Source organism: Silene latifolia, chromosome 7 (assembly GCF_048544455.1).
Source record: "Silene latifolia isolate original U9 population chromosome 7, ASM4854445v1, whole genome shotgun sequence".
In the NCBI taxonomy this organism is placed as follows: Eukaryota; Viridiplantae; Streptophyta; class Magnoliopsida; order Caryophyllales; family Caryophyllaceae; genus Silene; species Silene latifolia.
The window spans coordinates 77,789,410-77,816,471 of NC_133532.1; the positions used below are offsets into that span (position 1 = coordinate 77,789,410).

At 37.4% G+C, this 27,062-nt stretch overlaps 1 protein-coding gene and 1 pseudogene across 1 annotated transcript; both read left to right on the forward strand.

Moving 5' to 3' along the window:
- Nucleotides 1-408: 408 nt before the first annotated feature.
- LOC141592308 (uncharacterized) lies at nt 409-19,679 on the forward strand (annotated as a pseudogene).
- A 4,163-nt stretch (nt 19,680-23,842) lies between these two features.
- Nucleotides 23,843-24,340, forward strand: LOC141590260 (uncharacterized). The gene has a single exon (XM_074410865.1). The coding sequence runs from the start codon at nt 23,843-23,845 to the stop codon at nt 24,338-24,340; it is 498 nt and encodes a 165-aa protein (XP_074266966.1).
- The last annotated feature ends 2,722 nt before the right edge of the window (nt 24,341-27,062 follow it).

Consider the following 27,062-nt stretch of genomic DNA (forward strand, 5'->3'; position numbering starts at 1 on the left):
ATGCCTCGAAAGGGGCCATCCTTATACTCGTGTGATAGTTGTTGTTATAAGAAAACTTAATCAAGTCTAACCGATCTTCCCAGCTACCGCCAAATTCCAGCACACAGGCTCGTAACATATCCTCCAAGGTCTTAATGGTTCTCTCAGTTTGCCCATCAGTTGAAGGGTGAAAAGCTGTACTCATCTTCAATGTAGTCCCCATCAACTCTGCCAAAACCGAGTATACGGTTAAATCGGGTCGGTGCCTGGTCGACAATTTTGTGAATCTAAAAACCGTATAAACAATACGATACGGTTTCTAAAACTGTATCGACCATCAGGCATACGGTTTTGCTCAGTCCCAAGAGTAGGCTCAAGCGGAGAAGGGGAAGGAAAAAGCGTTATGTGAAGGCGTAAAATCCACGTAGTCGTTCTCTCACCCCCTTGCCAAAAGTAACAAGGTTTCTAGTTTCTACACATTGTGTCCTCTTATCTTTCATCTAATTTTCCCCGCGGAATTCATCTATCCATCTTACCCAAATGTCAGCTAAACTTCATCACCATTGCTTCTTATCTCCAAGGTCTGTGTTTTCCTCCCTCTTCATCCATTTTGCGCTGTTAATAATTCAACTTAGGGTTTTTAGTCCACCACTTGTACTCAATTCCTTTTTTATTTTGTCCGATTTTACTCCTACTTATGTATCTTACCTTATATTATTGCATTTCTTCATTATCTTGTGTTGCTCCGTTTAATTTGATGTATCATCTATGTATGTAGGAGTTAAGATAGTCATTTTTTGAGTTAGAATTTGGAGTATTATTTTTGATCCAATTTATCAGAGTTAATCTGAATTTTCTTCTAGTTTACTCAAATGAATTTTGGAGTTGTACTTTTGTTTACTGAGAGGTGTTTGTAGTCCATAGTTAATGAGACGATTTTTGAGGTTGGTGATAAGAATTACCGAGTACTACAAGTTTAGGCTTTTTATTAGTTGCATTGAGCCAAAGCATGCTTGTAGCAGGAAAATGTCATTTAAATTACTCATGATCAGGAGCGGACCCAGGATTATTTTTATGATGTAGCAAGATTGTCAAACTGTGAAAAAAAAAACCATTACCATTATCAACTCCCTCAAGAAAATGACTACTCTAATTACTCCAGAATTGCCGTTTTTTTTACTATTGAACATCTAAGTTCACAAGATCAAAAACTCAAGAGTTACTTCTTTAAAATGGTGCAAAGTAGCCAGTCCCTTTGAAAACTATAAAAATTGCCCTAAATTAGGTTTTTACGTTGGAGGATTGATTAAAAGGCAATCAAAACACTGGTGACTTAATCAGAAGTATGCATCCGAATTGATTTAGAATTTCCAGAAAAAAGGAAAACATTAATACACTAGCCAAACATTTCGTAGTTCATAGAAAATGTCAAATACTAATTAAACTCGATTTCAACCAGAAAACAACTGATCGATCAAACAATAACTCTAAACATAACAGATTGCATCAATAGTAATTGTCAAATGGTATGTGACAAATTAATCGTTGTCTCAAAAATATTACTCAGGGTGTTATAAGAAAGTTGTTGAGAAAATGAGGAAGATAAAATTATGAGAATGAGATAAAATAAGGATGAACTGAGAAATGAGGGAGATGATAAGTGTAATGACTCCGTATAATAAGAGATGGTTAGAGGAAATGAGAGAGGTGATTGGGGGCTTTAAAGGAGTAAATAAGAAAATAAAGTAGGAGATAGAGGGTTAAATTTCGAAATAAGAATTAGTAGATTGCGTAAGAAGTATTGGAAATAATCAGTCAGTAACAGTTGGTAGAGACACGTGATTGTGTGTTGAAGTACAATAAAGCAAAATAAAAGGGGAATTGTATGTCCAATTTTCATTTCTCTGACAAGTTTTCCACATTATGGTGTGGCAAGTGCTACACCTTTCACAAGAGTGGGTCTGCCCCTGTTCATTATCCATCCAACCATAATATATAGACAAGGATAGTTTGATACGAAATTTCGAATTATGAAGAAAATGAATGGGTGCTACTTGTTAGGACACTTGAAAAGGGAGGATGTTTGTGCTCCATTCTGTTATAGGCATCATGGGCTGTTCCTTTCATGAGGTGGTCCTTCTGGTCTTGCTCTGACCGGTACTAATATTTGCACCAATATCTTGTGTTTCTTGGTGCCGTAAACTTCATAGGTAACCCAGAACATCATTCCTGACAAGAAAAACTATTCCCTATAATGTACTTCGCTACTAGATGTGTGTGTTACTGCCTAGAAAAAAAATTTTATTGACTGAAATATTGTAGGATTTGGCTTGTGGGTCTACTCCTTTGTATGCCCTAGTAGCCAAGAGTATTGCTACAGTGAAAAAGATAAGGAAGTTACTGCCTTTGATTATGGACATGATGGTATAACTAGCTCTTCCCGAAAAATGTTACTACATTATCTTACAGATGGGCCGTCAACGTATTATTACAATTGTCATAGTTGGTTACTTAAATTTAAAATCTCTTTCATTATTCATGAGCATTAATTGTTTCTTAGAACTCTAAAAGATTTGCTTACTATTTTCTGACTTGTTTCATATTGCCAGCACCTCTACCCGATTATCTGTTCGCAAATCAAATGAAGTCCATATTTTGTACAAAGTGGGTGATCTGGATCAGACAGATTGCGCTGTTATTGGAAAGACTTTCTTGAAATGTACAGAACTTGAGAACAGAAGTTATATATTTAGTTGTAGGTATTTAAGGGTTCGGAAACAAACACTGTTTTCTAACAAAATAAAAAGAGCTGGGAGCATCATTCAGTTTGCTTCTGCTGACGACGGTTTAAAGGTCAACGGCAATCCAGAAGCTAACATGAGCAGAGATGTTGAAGCAATGAGAATGCGACTTGATCAAGCACTGAAAAATGAAGACTATAATGACGGGCTTGTTCAATCGTTATATGACGCAGCCAGAGTTTTTGAGCTGTCAATAAAAGAAAAAAGTTCACTTTGGAAAATACCCTGGTTTTCAGCAGCATGGCTGGGCGTTGACAAAAATGCATGGGCAAAGGCACTATCATATCAGGTTGCCTTGAAAGGTTCTTTGAATGTTGACTTAATTTTATAAAATTTAGGTTGTTTACTATATTCTGCATTCTGCGCATCTATATAAGAATATGCTTTCTATTTTACGCGATAGCAGGTCAATCAATGTAAGTTGGATCATTGCAGTCTTCAACTTTTTAGCAATAGTTTTATTTTTCTTGTTTGTTATCCATTCGTGTACCAAAGGGTAGGTTTCATGTTGAGAGTATTACTTATAGTCTTGCAAATGATTTTTAGTTAATTTTGGGTGATATCACAAGCTAAGTCTTGTCGTGAAATCATACATGAAATGTCGGCGGCTTGTCTGTTTTTGTCGTAGTTTAATATTTGTGTGAAGCGATATTATATAACCCAAAGGAAATGAGTAAACTAGTTCTTGGACCTATGTTCTATGTTATGCAGACTTGGTTCGAAGCGTCGGACATGGGTGTGTAACCCAAGTGTCTGACTCGGCTATTTTATGAAAAATTGTCAAGTTTTTGGTCTAAAATGAAGTGTCAGAGTGTCAAGTGTTGGGCACGGGTATGCTAGCTCATATGAAGTGTCGAAGTAACATAGCCTGTTACATGTAGTAACTAAGAAGTAGGAACGGCTGTCCATTATGTTCTTATTATTCCCTATGTCCATCATCACTATACTAACTCAAATCATTCGAAGAGGAAACTTCCCATTGAGTTAGGGATGGCAATGGGTCCAGGATCCTGCCTAGATCCTCGGATTGGACCTTGAGGGGCCAGATATGGATCTCATTTTTATGTACCCAATGGATTTGGGCCGGATATGGGTCTAGAAAAAATTATGCGGATCTGGGTGGTTAAGACCTAGACCCTACCCATGGACCCATATTTTTCAATTTTTATTTTATTTTTAAATATATAAGAATAACTAAAGTCTAAAAAAGTCTGTTTTCTTATCCTTTTTTTAACTCTCATGTCATTTTACTTATTTCATAGGCTATTAACGAATTTACAACATAAATTAAATATTCGAGAAACAACATATAACTTTTCATCGTTCAAATAATAACTTAGTCATGATAAGTTTTGACTTATTTTATATCTATAATCTTGTTGAACTTACTAATGCGTTGTATGTAATTTTAATAGCAAAATTACATAAAAAGATGAAGAAATTAATAAAACAAATTGAAAAAAATCGGGGACCTAGACCCTACCCGAAATTTTGGACCTTGCAGATATGAGTCGGAACTCGGATTTGGGTCCAATATATATAGTATGGGTCTGGATATGGATCCTATAGGACCCTACCGAAACCCTACCCATTGCCATCTCTTATGTTACTTCAACTCTTTATTCTTCGGACGGTACCTCTGTCGACACGACATGGATATGAGTACGGATTTTGTACCCGACACTTGTTAGTCCGACAGTTCTCCTAAGAGGATTTAACTAGTGAGGCTCTCACCACAAAAGTAGGGGAAGAGGGGTTTATATGACATTTAGTACTATATTTAACGATTTTAAGTCTTATGGTTGTTCCTTCCTTCAATTATACTATTTTTTTTTAATATTACAAATATAGAAGTGTAGTAGTGCATTGAAGATGTGTCCCCTCACCCGTGTCCTCGTGTCCTCATTTTACAACAGGGTCCCCGTGTCTCAAAGTTTTAGTTATGCCGAATCCGACACTCGGATTTGTACCCGACACTCGTACCCAAATCAGACTATCATAGGCCGTCTCTAATTGAGTGTATGGTGTTCCGTGATGGCCTTACAGTTCCTATATGTTTTGCTCTGGCCAATTATTTTTGAACCCCTTTTTGTTCCATTGCTGCCAATAAAATTGTTTCAGATACATATGAAAGTTGCGTTAGTACGACAAACAGAAGAACCTGTAGGCTATAGCTGCATTAAATATTAAAGTTATGTGCTCCTACTACGTTTGTTGCTGTTTAGTTTCAATTGGCACGGAACCATTTATTAGGTTTGTACATTTTACTTTTTTCAGGCATCTGTTTATGCGTTATTGCAAGCTGCACATGAGGTTGCATCACGCAGGGATGGAGGAGATAAAGAAGTAAATGTTGTTGTCCAAAGAAGGTTGTTGTTCCTCTTTTATATGTGCTTTCACTTTGTAAGTGGTACTAAGCGGTATCTTCTGTCGTGATCAAATCTCTCAATCAAGTTTGTAGCAATAATTGTCATAGAGACACTGGTAGGGTTTGAACATGACGGAGACCTTTTTTCCTTTTATTTTATTTGGTGTGGGAGGAGGGGATTGTGGTGAAGCGAGCAGGTCACGTCACATGTAAGGACATGTTTCAAATATCTGGCGTGTACTTGTAATATTGGTATTTGAGTTGAAATTCAAAATTTAAAGCTGAAATTCAAAACCTGCCCAATCTGAGAAAGTTCCATACCCTACCCTGCCTCAACAAAATCATATCTTTCTCTTCTTCCCTGCTTGAAGTCGCGTGTACTACTTTTTTACTCCATGCATAGAACTGTGATAAGTTACTTCTATTTTTTATGCAATTAATAAGGAATTTTATATTGGAGATTTTGAATAATTCATTTGTCTTTTAAGTTGTGCAGTATACAATATTTTTATTAATAATGTAGGAGTTATTTGCCCTGTTTATTGACTCTTAAAAGTGGAGAATTGTGTAAATGACCAATGGTGCTAAGTCAGCTAACTATTACACTTTTAAGTTCTTTTTCTAGGAAATTAACATTGAGTTATAGATGTATAGAAGGAGGTTTAGAGGATATCATTGGAAGGTTTTTACTAACTTCATAAAACACCGAAGTAAAAAGTATTCTTCATCTGAATGGTGAAATTTTGGGATATCTGGTCTAATTTACTGATATGAAAGTTACTCAATTTTGTTGATCATGAGTGAATGATTATAAGAATTTAGAATGGCTGGTATCTGTTTCATGCCATTGGACTCCTTCATTGTTTGGATGTACTCAACTAACTCAAGCGAATCTCTAATTGACCTTCTGCCTAACTAACTACACAGTGGAAAGAAATTAAGTGACAGAGCGGCTCACATGCTTCTAGATTTTCTTGGAATCCTAGGTCTTTGATAGTGAAGCAATCCTTGGTACTTGCATTACCTCTCTTTTGCCATTGAAAACAATTTTTAATGCTGGAGTATTTTTGGCGGGCTCAGCTAACTAAGGTAGGTGGGTGGGTGATACTAAGGCCTGCTCCTTATCTGTGGTTTCTTAAATATTATGTACGCTGGCTACTTTTCTTTTATCATTATTTTCTTATGATAAATCCTGTGTAGTTTTCTTTCATTTTTAATTTGCACATTTCCTGGTGTTCGAATTTTCATATGTACTGACGTTTTGCTTTATGATGATGCAGCTTATTACGGCTGTCTGCCCCTTTGGAAACTATAATCAGGGAGAAATTATCTGGCAAACAACCTCAACTTTTTGACTGGTTTTGGTCTGAACAAATACCAGTTGTTGTAACAACATTTGTCAATCACTTTGAAAGGGATCCTCGTTTCAAGGCTGCCACAATGTGTGTGATCACCTTCTGTTTAAATTATGCACACTGTTGATAGTTTGTTGGTCTGCTCTTAAACCTGTAATGTGTAATAAAACTAGATGACTGTGTATCAGGTTTGGGAAAAGAACACCTTCTGGATCAGGTAATGCCGGAGATATGTCACTCATTGTGCTGGCTTTGGTCTGTTCTTCAGTGATAACGAAGCTTGGATCAGCAAAGGTTTCTTGTTCACAGTTCTTCTCCATTATCCCTGATGTAACTGGTAGTTTGATGGACGTTCTTGTTGGTCTTGTTCCTATACATGAAGCTTATCATACTGCAAAGGAAATTGGTCTACAGAGAGAATTCTTGGTTCATTTTGGACCTAGAGCTGCAGCTTGTGGGGTAGCTGATGATTGCTCGGTCGATGAGATGATATTTTGGGTTGATCTTGTGCAGAAGCAGCTGCAAAGAGCTATTGATCGAGAAAAAATATGGTCAAAACTCACCACATCAGAAAGTATTGAAGTGAGTAACAACCCGAGTAACTTTTATATTTGTTTAAGTTAAGGGTTAGCTGAATGCCTGAATGGTTTATTTCTTGTTTGCATAATGGGCTGTCTGATACCAATTAAACTGCGAATATACACCAATATGTAACTTTGTGTTGGGGGCACTAAAGGAGATCGAGTTGCTGGGCGCATATCAAGGGTGTGGGCGGACCAAGAATGTAATCTCGTTATGTCCTTTCTTTTCCCGATGATATATATTTGCACAACGTTAACATCCAAAATATGGTCTAGGTCTTGTTGAAGAGAGTTTTTGGAGTTTGGAGAAATTTCGCCTTTGTAACATTTTAATTTTTTGAAAAGTAAAAGAAAAAAGGAGTTCTTCTCATTTTCTGACTTTCATAGCTATATGTTTAGAATGACTATTTATCATGTTCCCCTTTCCCCTTTCCCCTTTCCCCTTTCCCCTTTTATTTTATTTTATTTTATGTCTGCAGTCGATCATTGACAGTTTCAAAGGATGATTAATGTCAGCCAACTCCAAATCATTCTGGGGTTAAGGCTTTGATGTTGCTGTATAACATTTTTTAATTAAATGTTTTGCTAGACTTTGTAAGAAAATGTTTTGGGCCATTATTCAAATGTAATAGCAGACTTAGCAGTACTGCTAAGACCTATGGTCCAATTTTCTGTGTATTGCTCTTTCAAGCACACATTTTACTTAATCATGTACACTTTTTTCATAACATTTCCGTTCCGTACCCTACCCTTTTACTAAACAAAGTACTAAACAAAAAATTCTCTTCCTTCGGTTATGGAACCCTCTTTCATCCAACGCACTACTTCCGGTGAGTGACTAGAAAGCTTTTTTAAGTATGGTCATTCAGTACTCTTAGTCCTCGTAGGTTAATAAATTACTAAAAGCAGCCTTTATTCTTCTTCTTACAGGACATACGATTTTAACATGTCAACCTTCTTCTCACTCTTAACAGTTTTCTACTATTTTCTCATTCGTGAAAAGGAAGGAAGCTTCGCAAGATATTGTGAAGTTACAAAAGTCGTTCATGATTGGTGCAGTATCTGTTGAAATTGATATTTTGGTGTAGTAAAGTTAGGGTAGGCCTAAATCCACGGGAATTAGAAACTCTACCTAGATTTCCCTCCCCATTAACTACAGAAAAGTCAACATAAAGAATCCAAATCACTCATTTGGCAAATCTCCATTTTACACACTCTTTCTCTCTTCCTCTTTCAATTCATCGTCTTCACCTCATAGAAGATACATTGACTCCCATTTAGCTATAGGCCTAAAATGCTGTCTAACTAGATCTTCCATTAAAGCTGTGATTGTTGTCTGATATTGACATCAAAAATTAAAACAAACTTCATTATATTCGTGTTGGAAAATATACGGTATAGAAATACTAATACAAGTAGATAGCTCATATTGGAGTGAGATGGCCAGATGGGTGGAGGAAAGAAGCAAAGAAATTGTGGGTCTTCTTTTTTTTGATTCATCAAATAGCTCATAGCTGGGAAAACATAACAAGATTGTGGACGCTGAGCAAGTATAAGTGATGGGCAGAGGCAGTTGATTTAGTTGTCATTGGTGTGGCATGCATGTTCAAATTGGAGTGCTTTTGTTGGATCAATTCAAAAACAATAATGGCATATTGGCAATGAAGCAAGTTTCAAATTACTGAGAGGATTGACAAAAATAAAAAGAGCTGAAGTGGCGAAAGTGACAGTGAACTATTAAGTTGAGGGAGGGGCTATTTAGGTAGAGCATTTGTAATTCCCGGAGAATAGTAACGTTTCCCGTGAAATATGACTCCCCTAAAGTTGGGCAAATGCGAGGACAAGAGCAATTGACTTGCTTTACAGATGGATTAGTTGTTGGTTGTAGTAGAGATGTTTGGTCTTTAGGCTTAACTTTGTCTGAAATTGGTTAAGTTTTATTTTATTTTATAAATACTTTTCATAATAGTGTACGTTGACAAAAGCAGTTTTCATAAATTGTTATGTTTTAAATATTTTGGAGGAATGTTATCTTATGACAATACAGGTATTGGAGAAGGATCTGGCAATATTTGGATTTTTTGTTGCTCTTGGCAGAAGTACACGGTCTTTCCTAGCTGCTAATGGTTATGATAAAATTGACGAACCGGTTGAATGCTTTATTAGGTCTGTCTTATAGTATATTTTATTAAAGCTCTTTCAATTTTTTTCATTGCTAGCTGACCTTCATTACTGCGTGCTATTTATCAGATATTTTGTCAGTGGGTGTGTGCTGTATTATCCGCAGCTCTCTTCGATCAGTTCGTATGAACTGTATGTTGAAGTAAGCATGCTTCACTGTGTTCAAGCTTTGCTTTGATTAAAAAATGACGCCATCATATAGTGGTTAAAACATGTAAATTTGTAATCTGATTCTGCAGGTAGTTTGTGAAGAGCTCGATTGGCTTCCTTTCTATCCAGGCTACAGTAACACCCTCAAAAACACGCACGGGCATGAAAAGAAGTCTGATGGTCCTCCAAATTCAGAAGCTGTTCAAAAGGCATTAGATGTTTGCTCGAGATGGACCCGGGTCTTCATTAAACATAGTAAATGGGTGGAAAACCCTTCAAATGTGAAGGCAGCACGTTTTCTTTCAAAAGGGTAATATATGTTCTTAATTGAACTCATATCCTTTATTTATTTATTTTTATTTTCTGCTAGCGCCTTTAGACTTGTACATTCCTTAATGCTGTGCTCTTTTTTCTGTCATAGATTGAACACACTCGGTAGTTCCATGGAGGAACTAGGCCTGCTGAAGTGAGTTAATGTTCTTCTTATATGTGTACATAGTGTGTAAATGATGACAGGAATGGCTGAATGACAGAAAAAGCTAGTCAGCAAGCAGCTGAAAATATTCTTACATGGTTCACCATTCATCTCAAGATGCTTGCAATATCATTTTATGCTTTCTCTGACAATATACTCGACAACGTTAGCTTTAGAGTGAATCTTTCTAAATTTGGTTTAGTCCGCTTTTTTTTGTTTAAAAAAAATGTAACACTGGATCATATTAGTGTTTTAAACCAGAGATAATATAAAGTTAATAGAAAATGAGGAATTGGGGAAACTTTGCCACTATGTGCGTGCTGTGAGGGCTTGGAATGGGTAATGGACAATTTGGAAGATGTACTATTGAAATCAACCTAATTGAACCGAAGAATCCTAGTCTCATGTTCTAATTCGGGTGCAATTAGCCTTGGGCGGAGTTATATCACATAATGTAAGACATTCAATTCCCCGATATTGCTTAAGCCTAGATGTTTGCTATATGTTAGAAAAGTAGTAAGCGTAAGTCCCGTATGTTTCCCCTACAAAGGCTGGCATATTCATTCTCAGGCTGGTTGGCTTCAAGCAGTGGGTTTGCAGAAATATGGGTTTGGGTAGAAGCAAGTAAGGGAGGAAACTGCCTTGAGTTGTCTATTCTAGAGGTGTTCCTGCATAAATAGAAGAGAGGAATTTCCCATTGATTTTGTACACATCCAGCCACGGGCTATTTCCATAAGTGGATAGTATACCAAGTTTGACTGTGGGTTACAACCAAGGATGTCTAAAATACACTTCTATGGATTTGAACCAACCTGTAATTTTGTATCAATGACTCCATCTTAGGGTTATGGGTTAATTATAGTACATATTAGTTTTATTTGTGTGACACTTAGGGTGATCACTGATGTAATAACACCAACATCTTCAACTATAACAACTACAAAAAAAATTATTAACAGCCAAATTACATCAGATACAAATTTAGTTTTAGTGAATGTCTATGCTGTATCCAATAAAACTGGCGTGGACTTTAATTTAACTTTGAAGCTGAGTTTAAAAAAGCGGGCCTGAGGCACGCCTAGGCGCAAGGCGCACTAAGGCACCAGTCATCGCCTCAGGGTGCTTAAGGCACATGGGTTTCAAAAGGCGCAGCTAAGGTGCACGAGGCGCACCAATGCACACTCTATTCGCATTATCATGCAATTCCATTGTTTTTCCTAATTCTTTTGTTTCAATTTTCTCTTCTCCCCCTCATCCATAATTTTCACTTACAAACTGTTAGCCCTCTTTGAAACAAATAAAGGGACTATTGTTGCACAGAATTTTACTGTAAAGTATATATGTTCGTTTGATAAATCAGTGCACCTCGTAACCCATAAGGCACGTGTCTTAGCCCTTCCGCCTTGGGAACCCATCGATTCAGTGCGTCTCGTGCCTTGTCAAACTAAGCCTTGAAGGTGTGCATTGTAGTAATAAACTAATGTTGCATGCAACCCGCTTATAGTTTTATTTTATTCCCATTAAATGAGCTAGTTATTGTCAATTGTTTGTCAAACTTGAATTGGCTTATTTTGGCAGGAGTAAGTCGAACAATTCTGTTCAGAGAGCCGGACCGGTTTCTAGCTTTAACTCTAGGGGGGAGCCTGATTCTTTTAACAAGGTATATTGTTTTCTTGCCTACTTATCTAATTTTCATACAGGCACCCTCGTTAGCAAGCTTCTTGGTGATAGTAACTGTATACCACCCCAATTTATTGTTTATGATGTTGTCTGTTGAACTAAGATTCCCTCAAGTCTTCACAATGTTTTTTTTTCCTACGCCTGCTAGTGAAGAAATCAGAACAATCTTAGCTTTTGATGACTATGCCTCCATATTAGGCACTAGAAAATGTAGAAGAAGCTTTGGTTAAATTGGAGAAGTTGCTCCAGGAGATGCATGTGTCCAGTTCTGGTTCTGGAAAAGAACAATTGAAAGCTGCTTGCTCTGATCTTGAGAAAATCAGGAAACTTAAGAAAGAAGCAGAGTTTCTTGAAGCATCTTTTAGAGCTAAGGCAGCTTGTCTTCAGGAGGTAATGAATGTTTTATGTGTGTGCTTAGGTGCTTATGTTTCTGTATGCACTTCTCTGTGTCCCTGTATCATGTTCATGAATTATCAATCAGACCAGCATGAGAACTGATTCGGCCCAATCTTGACACGTAGGTTTGGATGAGGGTTTGAACCAATCGACTTACTTTGACTAAAAATTAGATACAATCATGCAAAATATACATGTGATCATGGATGTGTTATTTCTTGTCCTTGATATCATTTTAGTTTTGCACTTACATGCTGTATTGATGAACTAGGAAAATGATGATGTTGAATCGATTGCTAATAATGAAGGAGACAAATTTACAAATGACATAGATAGAGGCCAGGGTGTACTTGATGCAGAAAAAAACAACAGGTATGCAATCAGCAATCAAAGTTTCATGAGGACAATATTAATGATAATCATAAATATTAGAGAACCATCTCAACCAAAAGCTCTTAAACTGATGGTTGGAGCCCAATAATTGGTTCTTATACATTAATACATCCTCTCATGCAAAAGCCTGTAGGCTACGCAAAGCCTGTGGGCTTGAAGCGTGGTTAATGCACAGGCCCACCTACCTTGTGCTGAAATTCCAGAGGTGAGAATAGGAGTCCACCAAAATTTGAACTTGGGACCTAATGCTCTGATACCATATAACCAATTATTGGGCTTTAACCAAAAGCTTAAGCTGATGGTTGAAGCCCAATAATTGGTTCTTATACCTTAATAGTAAATATGACATAAAGCCTTTCCATTTTTTGACATGAGACTTAACACATGAAACTTTGTCTTTGGAGTTCAGTAGTCCTCGTGGCTTGTGGGCCTTTCTTGTCCGTCCTCCGATGAAGAAGTCTTCCAGTGAATCTTTGAAGGCTGGAAATATTAATGTATGTGTATCATCTCATTATATTCTTTGATTGGTTGATGCTTCCAAGCATTTATAAGCTTTTTAAAATACAAAAATCCCTTGATTCTCAAATGTACTTCCGTCCTATGATTCTCTGATGGGTAAAAACATGATCGTTAGTTACTCCAGTCTAAAATTGTTGGTTTCTGGCTACATTTCGATTTAGGGAGGGAAGGTTGACATTCTGTTGTACAGAGATGATATTTGGTCTTAGAAAGAGAGTGATTGGTACCTGTTTGAGTGCTGAAATTGTGCAGAACTCTCCTTTCGATTAAGGGGGACGTCTGAGAAGGGTTTTCTACATAGTACAAAAAATTTTATAGCCAGCTGCTATGGGGTGTTTCTTTCCTCCAACCTGTAACTTGATAGTAAATAACAGAGGAAGGCAACTCTTAGTTGAAAGCCTCTTAAGACCAGACTTCTCTCTCGTGTCAAGGAATCAGTATTGGATAAGTTTGAGAGCATATGGACAAAAAAAAGTAGATTGAAAGAACGGTAAGTTTTGGCTTGCTGTCCTGTTAACCTAAATTTTGTGTTTCAATTCTTTGATGAGCTTGTATTTTGGACAAGTTTTCTTTCATAATCTTAGTCTAAAGCATGAATCCCACTGTCATCAGTAAGCTTAACTTGGTGGAAGAGGGGTTAAGATGAAGTTTAATGATTGCTGTATGCAAGCTTTAACCCGTGATTTGATTCAATATTCTCCAACACTTCTCTTGTTGGATTGACGTTATTTGTTATTTTTACTTGAGAAGGTGGTGATCGTGTCCTGTTCCCCAGTTTTTTTTTTTTTTTTTTTTTTTTTTTTTTTTTTTTTTTTTTTTCTAGTTGGGTTTTGAGAGATCTCCGTGACAAGTTGTCTATATTTGGATTGGTTTACGTGACGGGGCTTGGTGTTGTGGAGTGGTTAACTGTTTTCTATCAGTCGGCTGTCTTAATATATGCTATTATTAGATCTCTGAATGTTGCTTAAGGTCCTGACATGGATGAGCTACTTTGATGTTTTCTTTTCACTTCGTTGAATATTGAATCATGTGCTAATTGGGGTAGGTGTGCAATGTTTTGGTCGAGTAGTTGATTCCTGACATGCTGTTTTTACAAGGGACTTAATGTCTTAAGACTATGAGGCAACATATTGTGTGGGAAAGAGAAACCTCAGATATATAGAAGACTGTAATGCAACTTTCTATCATGTATGCAAGCTACTTTTTTTTTCCCCAAAATGTGGTGATACTTTCTGACTTGCTGTGACACCCCAAGATAAGGGTGTTTCTCGGTTGTAAAAATGTTTGATAGGCATCCCTTTTCATCCACTTGTTCACCTCTCTGCTCCTTACAGGGTGTATCGCCCTAGTCCCAATGTTTCTCATGTGGGCTTGTCTAGTTCCGTATTTTTGTTTTTTAATCCGAGTAGCTGAACATGGGATCTAACTTTGATGTGCCAGCTTTATTTACAGGAAATGTGATTTTGAGTTTTGCTTTCTTGTAATGCAGGAAGATACATCCTTGTCTAATTTGTCGAGTGCAAATTCAAACGTCGATATTCGAAATTCACCGTTTTGAACTATTGAGGAGTGAGCTCATAGAGCTTGAAAAACGAGTTCAAAAAAGCACAAATCAGTCTGAAAGTGAAGAGGTACCTATTGGCTGGCTAAGCTATTTTCTTTGACATGCATTCTTGGCTGACTTGATGTTCCAATCATTTGCCTAAACCTAGTGTTTGACATAGCTGATAGTTCAGCAATACCTTGATGTGATGTAACAGTTTCCGAATATGCATAGTCTCTAGACTGTCTATTGACCAATGCCTTTACAAAATGGCAGCGATTATGTTTTGAAGAAGTGATGGGAGGCAGTCTTGTTAATCCTATAATTCTTGGAATTACTTTATATTTTTGCATGATAATCCTTCTTCCTGAATCGTTATCCGCGTAAGTGTGTTTCATCTTTTTGGTCCCCTTTTCTTTCTTTTTATCTGGGGCTTCCGATTGAAAATGCATTGAATGATGATCTGATGAACTGATGAGTGGATATTAGCTTTCTATAAAATCATTTATAAATAAATAAAACGAAACACATCTTTGCTACTCTAGGTGAAAAGTTGTCATCATTGTAGTGTCACAAGTTGTAATTTATGCCTTTTTCCTACTCTATGCTGAGTTATTCTGTTGTTGTTGCTTATCCTTGTAAATAGTTTAAATGGTTGAATGATCTCCGTTATCTATTTTCTCGTTGAGGTTCTCTGTTCTTTTTACTTTACTGATAAATTCCTGATTATCTTTGTCCATTTTCTTATTATGGAGGGATCCAATTCCGAAACTGATGTTAAATAAAGTTGGACTACGATACTCTTAACAAGATTTCTTAAGTTTTGCTCATTTCTGCTGTATGCCCTGCTATTGAGACTTATGTACATACTGAATTGCGAAACCAACCTGGTGGAAGTCAAAAACAGAATTCTCTCACATAGCATTGTCATCCACCTTTTCCTTGAAGGTTACTAAGATTTCTTTCTATGTAATGGAATGTTCTTTTTGTTGCTTGCTTGTCCTTGTGACTCTTTCACTGTGACATTTCTTTGGTGGAAATTTTCTATTTTCTACTCCACTACTACTCTGGCTTTCCTTCTGTGATTTTTATATGTAAATAAAATATGTTGGGTCCTGTATTTTGTGGAAAAGTTTGTGCGACGGAATCTTTCAAAAAAATATTTCCAGAATATTGCGGATGTTACTCCTGGCTGTCAAAGAGAGGTGACTTTAGGCTTATGCTTTCTCTAAGAAGTTCGCATATTTGTTCTGCCGTTTTATTATATAGAGTTAGTGTAAATGGGTTGCTATCGGGTTCCGAATTTGAATATCCCATGCCCAAGAGATCTTGTTTTCGTGATTGAATTTAGTGAACGAGCGCTATGATATGTTGATAATGGTATTGCTTATTGTTGAAAAGAATATTAACCCTTTGTTTGTATGAAAGAATATGGAGCGAAAGGAAGGGAGTGGAAGGGAGGGAGGCAATTTCCTTCTGCCGGTGAGCAAAATGGGGTTGGACAAATTTGAAGGCAATTTCCTTCTAATTCCCTCCTACGACACAAAACTCCCTCCACCATAAGAAATATTCGGAGAGCTTACTTTTTTTACTCTTGCTCCCTTTCCTGCTTTAATTCAAATAAACCCTAAGGGTGTGTTTGGATGGGGCGATTTGGTGGGAAAGGGAGGGAAGGGATTCGGAGGGAAAATCAGCTCCTCCATTCTCCCTCCGCTCCTCTCCCTTTCCCTTCTATTTTCGTAACCAAACAATGCCTATAGGCGTGTTTGGATAGAGAGATTTGGAGGGAAAGGAAGCGGAGGGAAATGGAGAGTTGAAATCTTTTGTTTCGATAGCAAAATGAAGTTGGGGGGATTTGGAGGGGAGGGAAAATGGATCCCTTCATTTCCCTCCTCCAAGGCATATTAAATTCTCTCCAACAAAGGAGAGATTTGGAGAGAAACCTTCTCCCTCCCTTTTCTTTTCATCCTTCCCGGGTTCCCCCTCTCTTCCCTTTTTCTCCTATTTTGGTATCCATACAAGGGCCAAGCGTATACTCAGACAGAAAACAATATGTTTTGCAGCATCGGTGGATGTAAGATTTTGCGAAGCTGTCTGGTGTAACTGGCACAACTATATTATAAAGAGTTGTGTAATGATGTCGTGGAAGGGATCTGAATTTTTTAGTGCTGGCGACTGCAGTTGGGTTGTTATATACTTGTATTTCAGATGACTCACTTAAATAACATGCTGTAAACTTTTTGGTAGGAATTTATGAGACTACTAATGAAGCTTTGTTTCAATCATTTCAGGATATTCAGTGTGTTAGTATCGCTAGAGGCTCTGAACTTGTGCTAGGGCAAAAGAATGAGAGCTTAATTGAAAAATCACTTGAAAAGCTTAAAGAGACAAGCACGGTATGTATACCTTCCATCAGAGTTGTATGCATGAGTGATATATGCTGTGGCTGAGTTTACAGTCTCTAAAGTATGAAAAGATTGAGGATACCTCAAACATATGGAGGGGTAGAGGGTGGGATAGTGGGATGTAACCCCCTCCAAAATTCATCGATGTTGAATCCACGCAAGGCATTCTTGAATGACCCAAATGAAATTTGCACCAACAGGTGGAAGAAGACTAACCGCTGTCATATAAGAAGCTAAGATTTGACACACGGGTCATTCGGTTTGGTTTTAGATCGGGCTAAATCTAATCGATCTCACTTGAGCGGGCCTTAGTTTCGATTTTGTCGGATTAGGTTAGATTAAAAGTGAATCATTATTAGGTCGGATGTGAACGAATTATGTCGATTCCCATACTATTTTCATTACGTTATAATATTTCAAAATTAGAAGTATTATGGTTGAATCAAGCCATAATTACCCAAATCATACAATAAGTGGGTGTTAATAAGAAAAATAAGTTTTTTGATTCGGGTCCTTAGGTTCAGGTTCAATTCGCGTTTGGGTTTTTATTTGGGCATGTGCCGGATTTGGTTCAATTTCGATTCAATTTATGTTATATAAGGTTTTTGATTCAATTCAAGTTACTCCATTTGGGTCTTCAATTTTTTTTTTGCTTTTGCGTTCAGGTTTGTTTTGTCATGTTTATAAGAAGTGCACGCAATTGTGTGAGTCATTTTATTTTGTAATATTCCAGAGAATATTGAGTCTTTGGCTCTAAGAAAATTGTGGAATAAAAGTATATGAATTAAAATGCATTTATGTTGTCAAAAAGATGCAAAGAGAAATCATTTTCTGGATATTAAAAGTAATTTAAGTTGTTTCGTGAAGTTGGTTAACAATTTTTTACATTTCCTTGCACCACACTGAAATTACGTTTCAGTGAACAATGGTTATAATTGTGTGTTTATGTTCTACTCCTGACAAACTTGACTATTTTGAGATGCTTTTGAACACCAGATATGGAGTCTTGCATTTGTTGCTAGTTCTGCTGGGTTCTCGTTTGTAATAAACTCGAATTATATCCCAAAGCAAAATTTTGCCTTAGTGGTATTGTGGATGTATAATATATCTCCTACCTTTTGTCTTAGACCTCAGAATTTTATTCAGTATTTCAGGAGTTCTGAGTTTTCAAAACGCACCACCATAGACATTAGCCTCACTAAATCTTTGGAGTAGGGATGATCTGCTTGTTAAAGGGTGCTCACTAAATAGTTACCTGAACTGACATTCCCAAAAAATACGATCCTTACCTGAACCATAATTTTCGTTTCGGTTCAGGTAATGGGTACCTGTTTTCCTTCAAAATTCCAATAGGCAGCCAGATTTTCTAGGTGTGTTGAGAATTGATACCATTTCTTGTATAATTAGTTGAAAATGTTTAAATGTGTAAGCTCTTGAATGTCTTTTTAATATTTACAGTGGTACTTCCAACAAAAAATGGCAAAAGTTCCTTGAATCAGGTGTGGTTTAGGGTATCTTAATGCAAAAAAGTTGACCTTTAATGCGAATCAGGTCATTTTGTCAATTGTGGTACCCGCTTTCTGGGTTGAAGTTTGGGTTTGGTTTATGTTCAACCCTCACATTTTACTTCATCTATATTTTTTTATGCCGATTGTTTATTTGCAGGATGTTTGGCAAGGCACTCAACTTCTAGCTATTGATACTGCTGCTGCTTCAGGGCTCCTCAGGAGGGCAATAATTGGTGATGAGTTAACTGACAAGGAAAAGAAGTTTTTCCGCAGAACTCTTACTGACCTAGCATCAGTTGTTCCTATTGGAGTTCTTATGCTCCTTCCGGTGAGTTGCTTTTTTGCCAACTGATAGGATAATCAAAATTTTGTTAACGAATATGGATATTGGGATTACATGCTTGAATATTTGTAGTTAACCTTGTAGTGGCAATTTTTCCTGATTTTGCAAAATAATTCGCACACTATTGCTTTTAGTCAGTTAACATGCTTGCAAAATAAACCTTGTAGTGGCAATTTTTCCTGATTTTACATGCTTGAATATGAATATGTTGGGACTTGGGATTACATACTTTAAAATCCGCAGGTTGTGAAATTGATGTGGGGCAACTCAAATGTTCTTTCAAACATAAATGAAAACAATTCCATAAATTGTTTTGACAAGATTATAAATAATTTGGGAGACACGCGGAGATTTTATTCATTGAGTTAGTGGTCCTTATTCTGGGCAGGTGACTGCAGTTGGGCATGCAGCTATGTTGGCCGCCATCCAAAGATATGTTCCGGCCTTGGTATGTTCAATCCTATTAAATTGATTAGTGTCACATAAACCCTCATGGACTAAACAATGAGCTGATGCAGATACCGTCGACGTATGGGTCAGAAAGGCTTCAGCTTCTAAGGCAGCTGGAGATAATGAAACAGACAGAAAGTGGTGATGCCAGGCTTAAGGATAATGTTGAGGAATCTGCTGAAAGATGAAACATTATCTACATGCAATGTTGTGAATTCTTTCTGAAACTCCTGGAGGACACCCAACGGCTAGTCTCCCACAGCCTGTTGTGGATCAATTGGCTGCGATGGATGGAGGAGTATGATCATTGGTTCAAAAAGTCGACCGTCATCGCGGAAGCTTCAATCTGTCACCTTTGGTTCTTCTCAGGTGACATTCTGTCTCCGGCTCTCTGCAAGTATTCATCTGTATGGCTGTATACCATGTTCTATTCCAACTATTTACAAATGCTGATTTTGTAAATGATAACTGCACGCTTGATCTGCATAGAATTGTGTCAATAGTCAACAACAATGTAAGCGCATGTTTCTCAAAAAAAGGATATTACTGTTAGGTAGGCTTGTAGACTGAAATTAAAATAGCTAGTCCCTGAATGAGAAACGATCTCACATACCAAAGATCACAAACCAATGTGAAATCGCTCAAATTAGTAAAGAAAATAGGAAACATAGACCGTCACAGGCTCAGTCATGCGTTATGTAAAGGCGTAATCACATGATCTATGGTAATGATCAGGGAAAAAGGCATAATCACTTGATCTATATCTATATCAATACTATATATATAATCATATAAATCTATACAAATTAATTATATTATATTATATAGTTTTAATTGATAGTGTAGTGTGATAGACTTGGCCAAGGGACTTTAATGTAAATATTATACAATTTTGGTTAAAGTATAAATTCAGATAGTACCAGAATATGATGATTTTTCTTAATAAGCATGCACCATTTATAGTACGTAATTACTTATATCCCACACATAAGTTTACTTATATTCCCCACATTTTCCCACATTATTCCAAAACTACCCTTCATTAAAAAAATTGAAAAAAAAATTGATCTCTCTTTCTCTCTCAAAAACTAATCTAACTCCTCAATAATTCCACAACTATGGAACCAATTAATTTACACATATCATATGCAATTTCTCCGTCAACAATTTTATTAATACATGTGTCTTTTGATCGATTGAATTAATTTTTTTTGTAAAAAATTATTTTGTAATTAGGGTTTAGAAATTGGGTTTGAAGAGGATGGTTGTTAGTTTTCGTTCGCCGGAATAGGGTGGCTGGGGAGAAGTGGTCGGCCCTATGGACTCGACGCGGTGGGAGTTGACGGCCTTGACGCTGTGGGAGTTGACGCTGTAGGAGTCATGTGCGGCGGTTGTGTGTCACGCTTATTCCATTCAGGCGGAGAGTTTGTGTAGCCGTGAATTGGGGTGACAGAGATGGGAGGCCGTGGTCGGCGTTGATAGGGTCACCGGAAAATTGTAGCCCAGCCCTGGGGAGGGGTGGTTAGGTGGAGAGAGACGGTTACGATACCTCTCATTGATGGGTTATATTACTTATATGTGGTGTATTTTAGTTTTTCTTCAGTTTTGCTCTCTATTGTGTGGAAAAGTGAGAGGGATAGAGTCGGAATAAGACGGAAATATGTGTTGGATGTAGTAAAAACTTGTGTTGGATTTAGCAAATCCCTTATAGTATTAATTAGTAGAAGGAACATACACAAATATTCCCTTTTAGTTAATCATTTCTTCCCTCTTTCCTTTTTCATGCTAGTCGAATTTTCTTTCCTTTTTTTTTTGGTAAGTTTTGTGTGGTCCAAATTCATTTGCATGTGAGGTAGAGTGTTTCGTGTGATCCAAAATCATTTTCTTATTTTTTGTGCAGAAGGGGGAATAAATGATTGTTATTTTATTGTCAGGCCATCAAACTTAACGTCCATTTAACATCCTTTACATTAGGGGGTATCATGGGCAAAAAAATGGAACCTCAAGGGTATCATAGGCAGATTCTTAAAAGTAGGGGTAACATAGAAAATCTGACAAAATTAAGGGGTACCACGGGAAATTTCCGTATCTTAATTATGTTAAAATTTTTTTGAAGAAAAACAACGTACAAATATTAATGGAGAGTATTTGATCATATTATTAAATTTAAATGTAACTATTAGATATAATGAGTAGCAATTGTTGTATTCGGTATTCGAGATCTGGTTGGATGTCGAACTAAGTACAAAAAAGATGGTGTAATTTTGAGTATGCTATTTGTCCCACATTGAAAAACAATGCAGGTTTGATGAATATATATTACGTATAAATAGTAGAATTGTCCCACATCAGAAAAAAAATCCAAGTTTGGTGAATATATTACTTATAAATAGTAGAATTGTCCCACATCGAAAGATTAATATAAGGTGGGGTGATTATATGATTATAAATAAGAGTTAACCCACGTATATATATTAATCTTTTTTTTTTTTTTTTGAAAGAGATATTTTAATAATATGTAAACAAATCATTAGACATAGAATGTAAACATTAAACCCTTATAATGTTTTTTTTTTGCATTATAAATAAGTTAATTACCCCGTTGCAACGCACGGGCATTCAAACTAGTGATTGACTAGGAGGGAGTAAAATAAAAGAATGTTATATTTTGGAAACTATTAAAAGGTAATAAATCAAGCTATATTTCCAAAAAAATATAATACTCCATAATTATTTCGATTTGATTTAATGCATATATGTAATATATTTATAAAAATATATAAGCCTTTTAAAATTGTATGTCTAAATAGTAAAAGTAATCCTATTAGTAGTGAAAATAATTGTAGTAACATTTGATATAATAATATGATAATAATCACTCATTTGAATAGTCAAAGTAACATATTAGCAGCGAACGTGAGTAGTGAGAGTAATAGAAGTAACAGCGAAAGTAGTGAAATTATCAATATTAATGCGGCAGTAGTGAAAGTAACAATAAACGGCGGGAGAGTGAAAGTAACAGTAGTAATAACGGATGTGATAAAAGTAACAATACTAACAACAAAAGAAAGTATTCCTCAAAAAAAAAAACAACAAAAGAAAGTACAGATATAGAAACAATTAGTTAATCAATCGATTTAAGTAAAATATTAATAACGACATTAGTGAATTTGTCTCATATTTCATCGCAATTTAAAATGTCATAGAAAAATATATTAATGATAAATTTATGAGTTATGCAACTTTAAAGTAGTTTTATTTAATTGTAAATAAATTTTAATGCTAAATAGAGGTAGCCCGGACGGAGCCGAGCACCAATACTAGTCTATATTAAAACTATAAAAGAACCACTCCATATCAGACTGGTCACGTGCGATAAAAGAACCACTCCACATCAGATCGATACGTGTCGGCTTCACATTAAAAAATTTCCCGCCCAAAACTTAAAACCCTAGATTATATTTGTCTAATATATTTTCAAAAGATTTCTTTTCCGTGATCAAATTAGCAATGATATATTTCATCTCCATGCTTCCTACTCGCTCAACCTATTATTGTTATTATTCTCATCATTTATAAAAATATAATATCATTCTCACTTTATATTCTGTAATGTATAAAATGTAGGGTTACTATATTTTGCCTTAATTTGACTACTTACCTTCCTAATTTGTTTATTTGTGATTTTTTATATGATTTGAGTATCATAACCATCATTTGAATTTTGAATGCAGTCTTTGTATTTCATATCCATGATAAAAGCGTAATTCGAGACTACAAATTGATCGAAACTACGTGAAGTTAGCCTTCTATTTTTCTCATTTTAATACTTGATTCAAATGTATATGAGAGTGATAGGCTTATCGCGTACCTATGCAAAAATAATATTTATACCTTAGACACAAATTAATGTAGTAATAGGGGTCGAACCACAAGAAAACGGGAATTACGTCGTGAATTGCTATGGGTAGATTCTTATCAAGGTCGATTTCGATTTTGATTTGGTTTATTTGTTTGATGATTAATAAAAACTATGATGTAAGTTATATAATTAAAAGGAGAGTCTAAGGGGTTCGGGTCACACATGCAAGGGTAAAAATAAGATCATGATAAATTCGGTACTAATAACATTGTCAATTGCTTAGGCTTAGAGACACCCATCTTACGATATTAGTGTCAACCATAGACCGGGTCCTAGAGAAACTCTCGTCCATGACTAGGTCGTCCTACTATACATGCTTAGTCTAATTCGATTCCGTTCCTCTCGATTTATAGAACGAATGAACAAACTTAATCAATTGAATAAGGCCTTAAACAAAGATTAAACGTTATGGCACAAGCATGTGATAGAACAATTTAAACAATATTATTATCATTTATCATGTTATATACTTGATTTGCATGACTCCCCTAGCCCTTAGACTAGGAAATTTAGCTACTCATACTAAAATGTAAATTGCAAACTAAATTATAAGAAATGCTAAACATGGTTGTATGATTTATATGGATTAGATAACATGACATGTAAAAGGAATAATGCTAATGTAAAACGAAGTACTTAATTGTAAACTATGTGGTAACTAAATTAGTAATGTGAAATTGCAAACTTAGAATTAGAAATACCTTAATGGAACAGAACTTATATGGAAGAACAAATAACAATAACCAAATGCTTGAACAATAGTTTGTAGTACAAAATGTTGAAAGATTAACTAATGGAGCTGGATTGTGCTTTTGTCTCGTCTTCGGTTCATCATATCGACATTAATATCAAAGGGGATGAAGGAGAGTGGAGACTTACAGGTTTATACGGATGGCCAGGTGCGTCAGATCGTCATCTTTCTTGGGAATTACTTCGACTGTTAAGTAGGCAATCCCTTTTGCCTTGGGTTTGTATTGGGGATTATAATGAAATTCTTTTCTCAACAGAGATGAAGGGTGGAAGTCGGCCACAATGGCAAATGAATAACTTTTGGGCAGCTGTCGATGAGTGTGGGCTTAAAGACATCTCTCGGGAAGGGTACCATTTTTCTTGGGATAATGAGCAAAGTGGTGAGGCTAATCGTCAATGTATGTTGGATAGAGCGATGAGTTCGTCATCATGGACGGACATGTTCCCTTATGCGCGATTAATTTATTTGGAGAGAGAATGGTCGGATCATGCACCAATCAAATTAGTGCTCGACCATAGGAGGCGTGAGACTTATCGGTAGAAGGGGTTCAAATTTGAGCAGATGTGGGTAGGGGAGGAGGGGTGTGCTGAGGCGGTGGAACGTGGGGTGCAGAGGGGAAGGGGGGATCTGGTTCAAGTTTTGGAGGAGTGTGCGGTGGAGCTACGTAAGTGGAAGGGTACCAATATCAAACAGCTTAACAGGAGCATTGGTTTAAAGCAACAACAGTTGGGCCGTTTGAATGACAGCGAGAGAACGGAAGCGAATGTGTTCAAAAGGCGTAAGCTCATAGCTGAATTAGCGGGTCTGAGACGTCAAGAGGAACAATACTGGCGACAGCGATCGAGGGCTTTGTGGTTAAAAGATGGCGATAAAAACACAAAAAAATTTCATACTAGGGCAGGTAAGCGGAAGAGGAAAATTTTTATTGCCAAGCTTGTTGACGATGAGGGTGTCGCGAGATGTGGGGATGCAGTCGTGGCTAATGTGGCCAACGCTTACTTCCAAGAACTTTTTTCATCTTCTAATCCCGTTATCCCATGTGAGACGATTCAGGGAGTTGCAAATAGGGTAACAGACGATATGAATGCTACTTTGCACCGTGCTTATGAAGAGGAAGAAGTGATAGACGCCTTACATCAAATGCATCCGCTAAAAGCCCCGGGACCTGACGGTATGAATGGACTATTTTATCAAACTTACCGGGGTTCGATTGGGTCGGAGGTTATCAGCGCAGTTCTTGCTATTTTACGTGGCGAAGTTTCAGCGAGAGAGCTTAATAAAACAAATATTGTTTTAATACCAAAGAAGAAGGCCCCGGACAAAATTCGAGACTTTAGGCCAATCAGCTTGTGTAATGTGGCGTATAAGCTAGTCTCGAAAGTGCTTGCAAACCGTCTGAAAGTTTTCCTTAATGATATTGTTTCTGAAAATCAGAGTGCTTTCACGCCAGGTAGAGCCATATCAGACAATGTTCTTATTGCTTTCGAGATTTTCCATTATATGAAAAATTCGAAGAGTACAGGTGGTTATATGGCCATTAAACTTGACATGGCTAAGGCTTATGACCGGGTTGAATGGTGTTTCCTGGAACGGGTTTTGAGAATTATGGGCTTTGACCGAGCATGGGTGGCGAGGGTGATGGACTGTGTCTCGACTGTCTCCTTTTCGGTACTTATTAATGGGCACCCATCAGAGACTTTTGTTCCTTCGCGAGGGTTAAGACAAGGTGATCCGCTCTCTCCCTACTTGTTTATTCTGTGTGCTGAAGTCCTATCGAGCCTTATGCGACGAGCTGTCGAGATGAACAGCTTACATGGCGTGCGAGTGTCGAGCTGTGCACCTTCTATTTCACACCTCCTATTTGCGGATGATAGTATATTTTTTATGAGAGCGAATGAGCAGGAGGCCGAGGTAGTAAAGAACATTCTTCGAAGCTATGAAAATGCCTCAGGGCAGCTAGTGAGCTTAGACAAGATTACGGTCTCGTTTAGTAAGGGGATTCCGCTACAGAAGAGAAACAATTTGGCTACAAGGTTGGGGATAACGGAAGTGGCGGAGCATGACAGATATTTGGGTTTACCGACGGTGGTGGGAAGGTCCAAAAAAGCTCTCGCGGATATTTTGCGAGACAAGCTTAGCAAAAGACTGTTTGGGTGGCGCGGGAAAATCTTGTCTAGGGCTGGTAAGGAGGTTCTTATAAAGGCTGTGGCAAATTCACTCCCTGCCTATGTTATGAGCATTTTCAAAATTCCTGCTAGCTTTTGTGATGATCTTCGTGTCTTGATATCCCGGTTTTGGTGGGGCTTCGAGGAGGGGAAGAGGGGTATTAGCTGGGTTGCGTGGAGGAAATTATGTCAATCGAAGAGTCTAGGTGGTATGGGATTCCGCAATTTCCACTGCTTCAACATGGCTCTGTTGGGTAAGCAGGTTTGGCGTTTATTGACGGGCACTGATGGGTTGTGGGCGAGGTTAATGAGGGCCAAATATTACCCTACGGGCAGCATAATGTCGGCTGGTTTGAGCTCTAATCCGAGCTACACATGGAGGGTAATTCTTGAGGCGCGTGATATGTTACGAGGGGGATGGCGGCGTCGTATCGGGGATGGTTTGTCGACCAGGGTATGGGGGGAAGCGTGGTTGCCAGGTACACAGACGGGGTGCATCCTTTCACCACTTGTGCCTGGCCGAGAGGCTATGACTGTGGCGGAACTCATGGAGGTGGATGGTAATGGCTGGAATGACGATTTGATTGACACAATGTTCCTACCTTTCGAGCGAGAGCGAATTAGAAATATACGTTTGAGCTCTAATAGACCGGTGGATGAGTGGTATTGGGTGGCGGAGAAAGATGGGATTTTCACTGTTAAATCGGCATATCGACGTTTGGCAGGCCTCCTTACAATCCGACGGTTCGTGTCGGGATCTCGGGCAAGGCTAGGGGTCCCACCTCCAAATTCAAGTTCGTCAAGAATGTTCAATCCAAACTATCTCAAATGCTATCTACATGCATGCTATTTACAAATGGTGGTTCTTGTGGAACTCCACCAAACCAATTCATTTTCAAGAGTTTCAACTTTCCCTCTCCTCGGGGAGGGGTTCCCCGAGATAGAGTACTTCAATTGGACCTTTGTTGTCGCCGTCGTAGTAACGCTTTACTCTTTGACCATTCACCCGAAAGGTACCTCCCTCCTCGCTCCAAAGCTCAAAGGCGCCATAGGGGAATACCTTCATCACTTTGAAGGGTCCGGACCACCTTGACTTG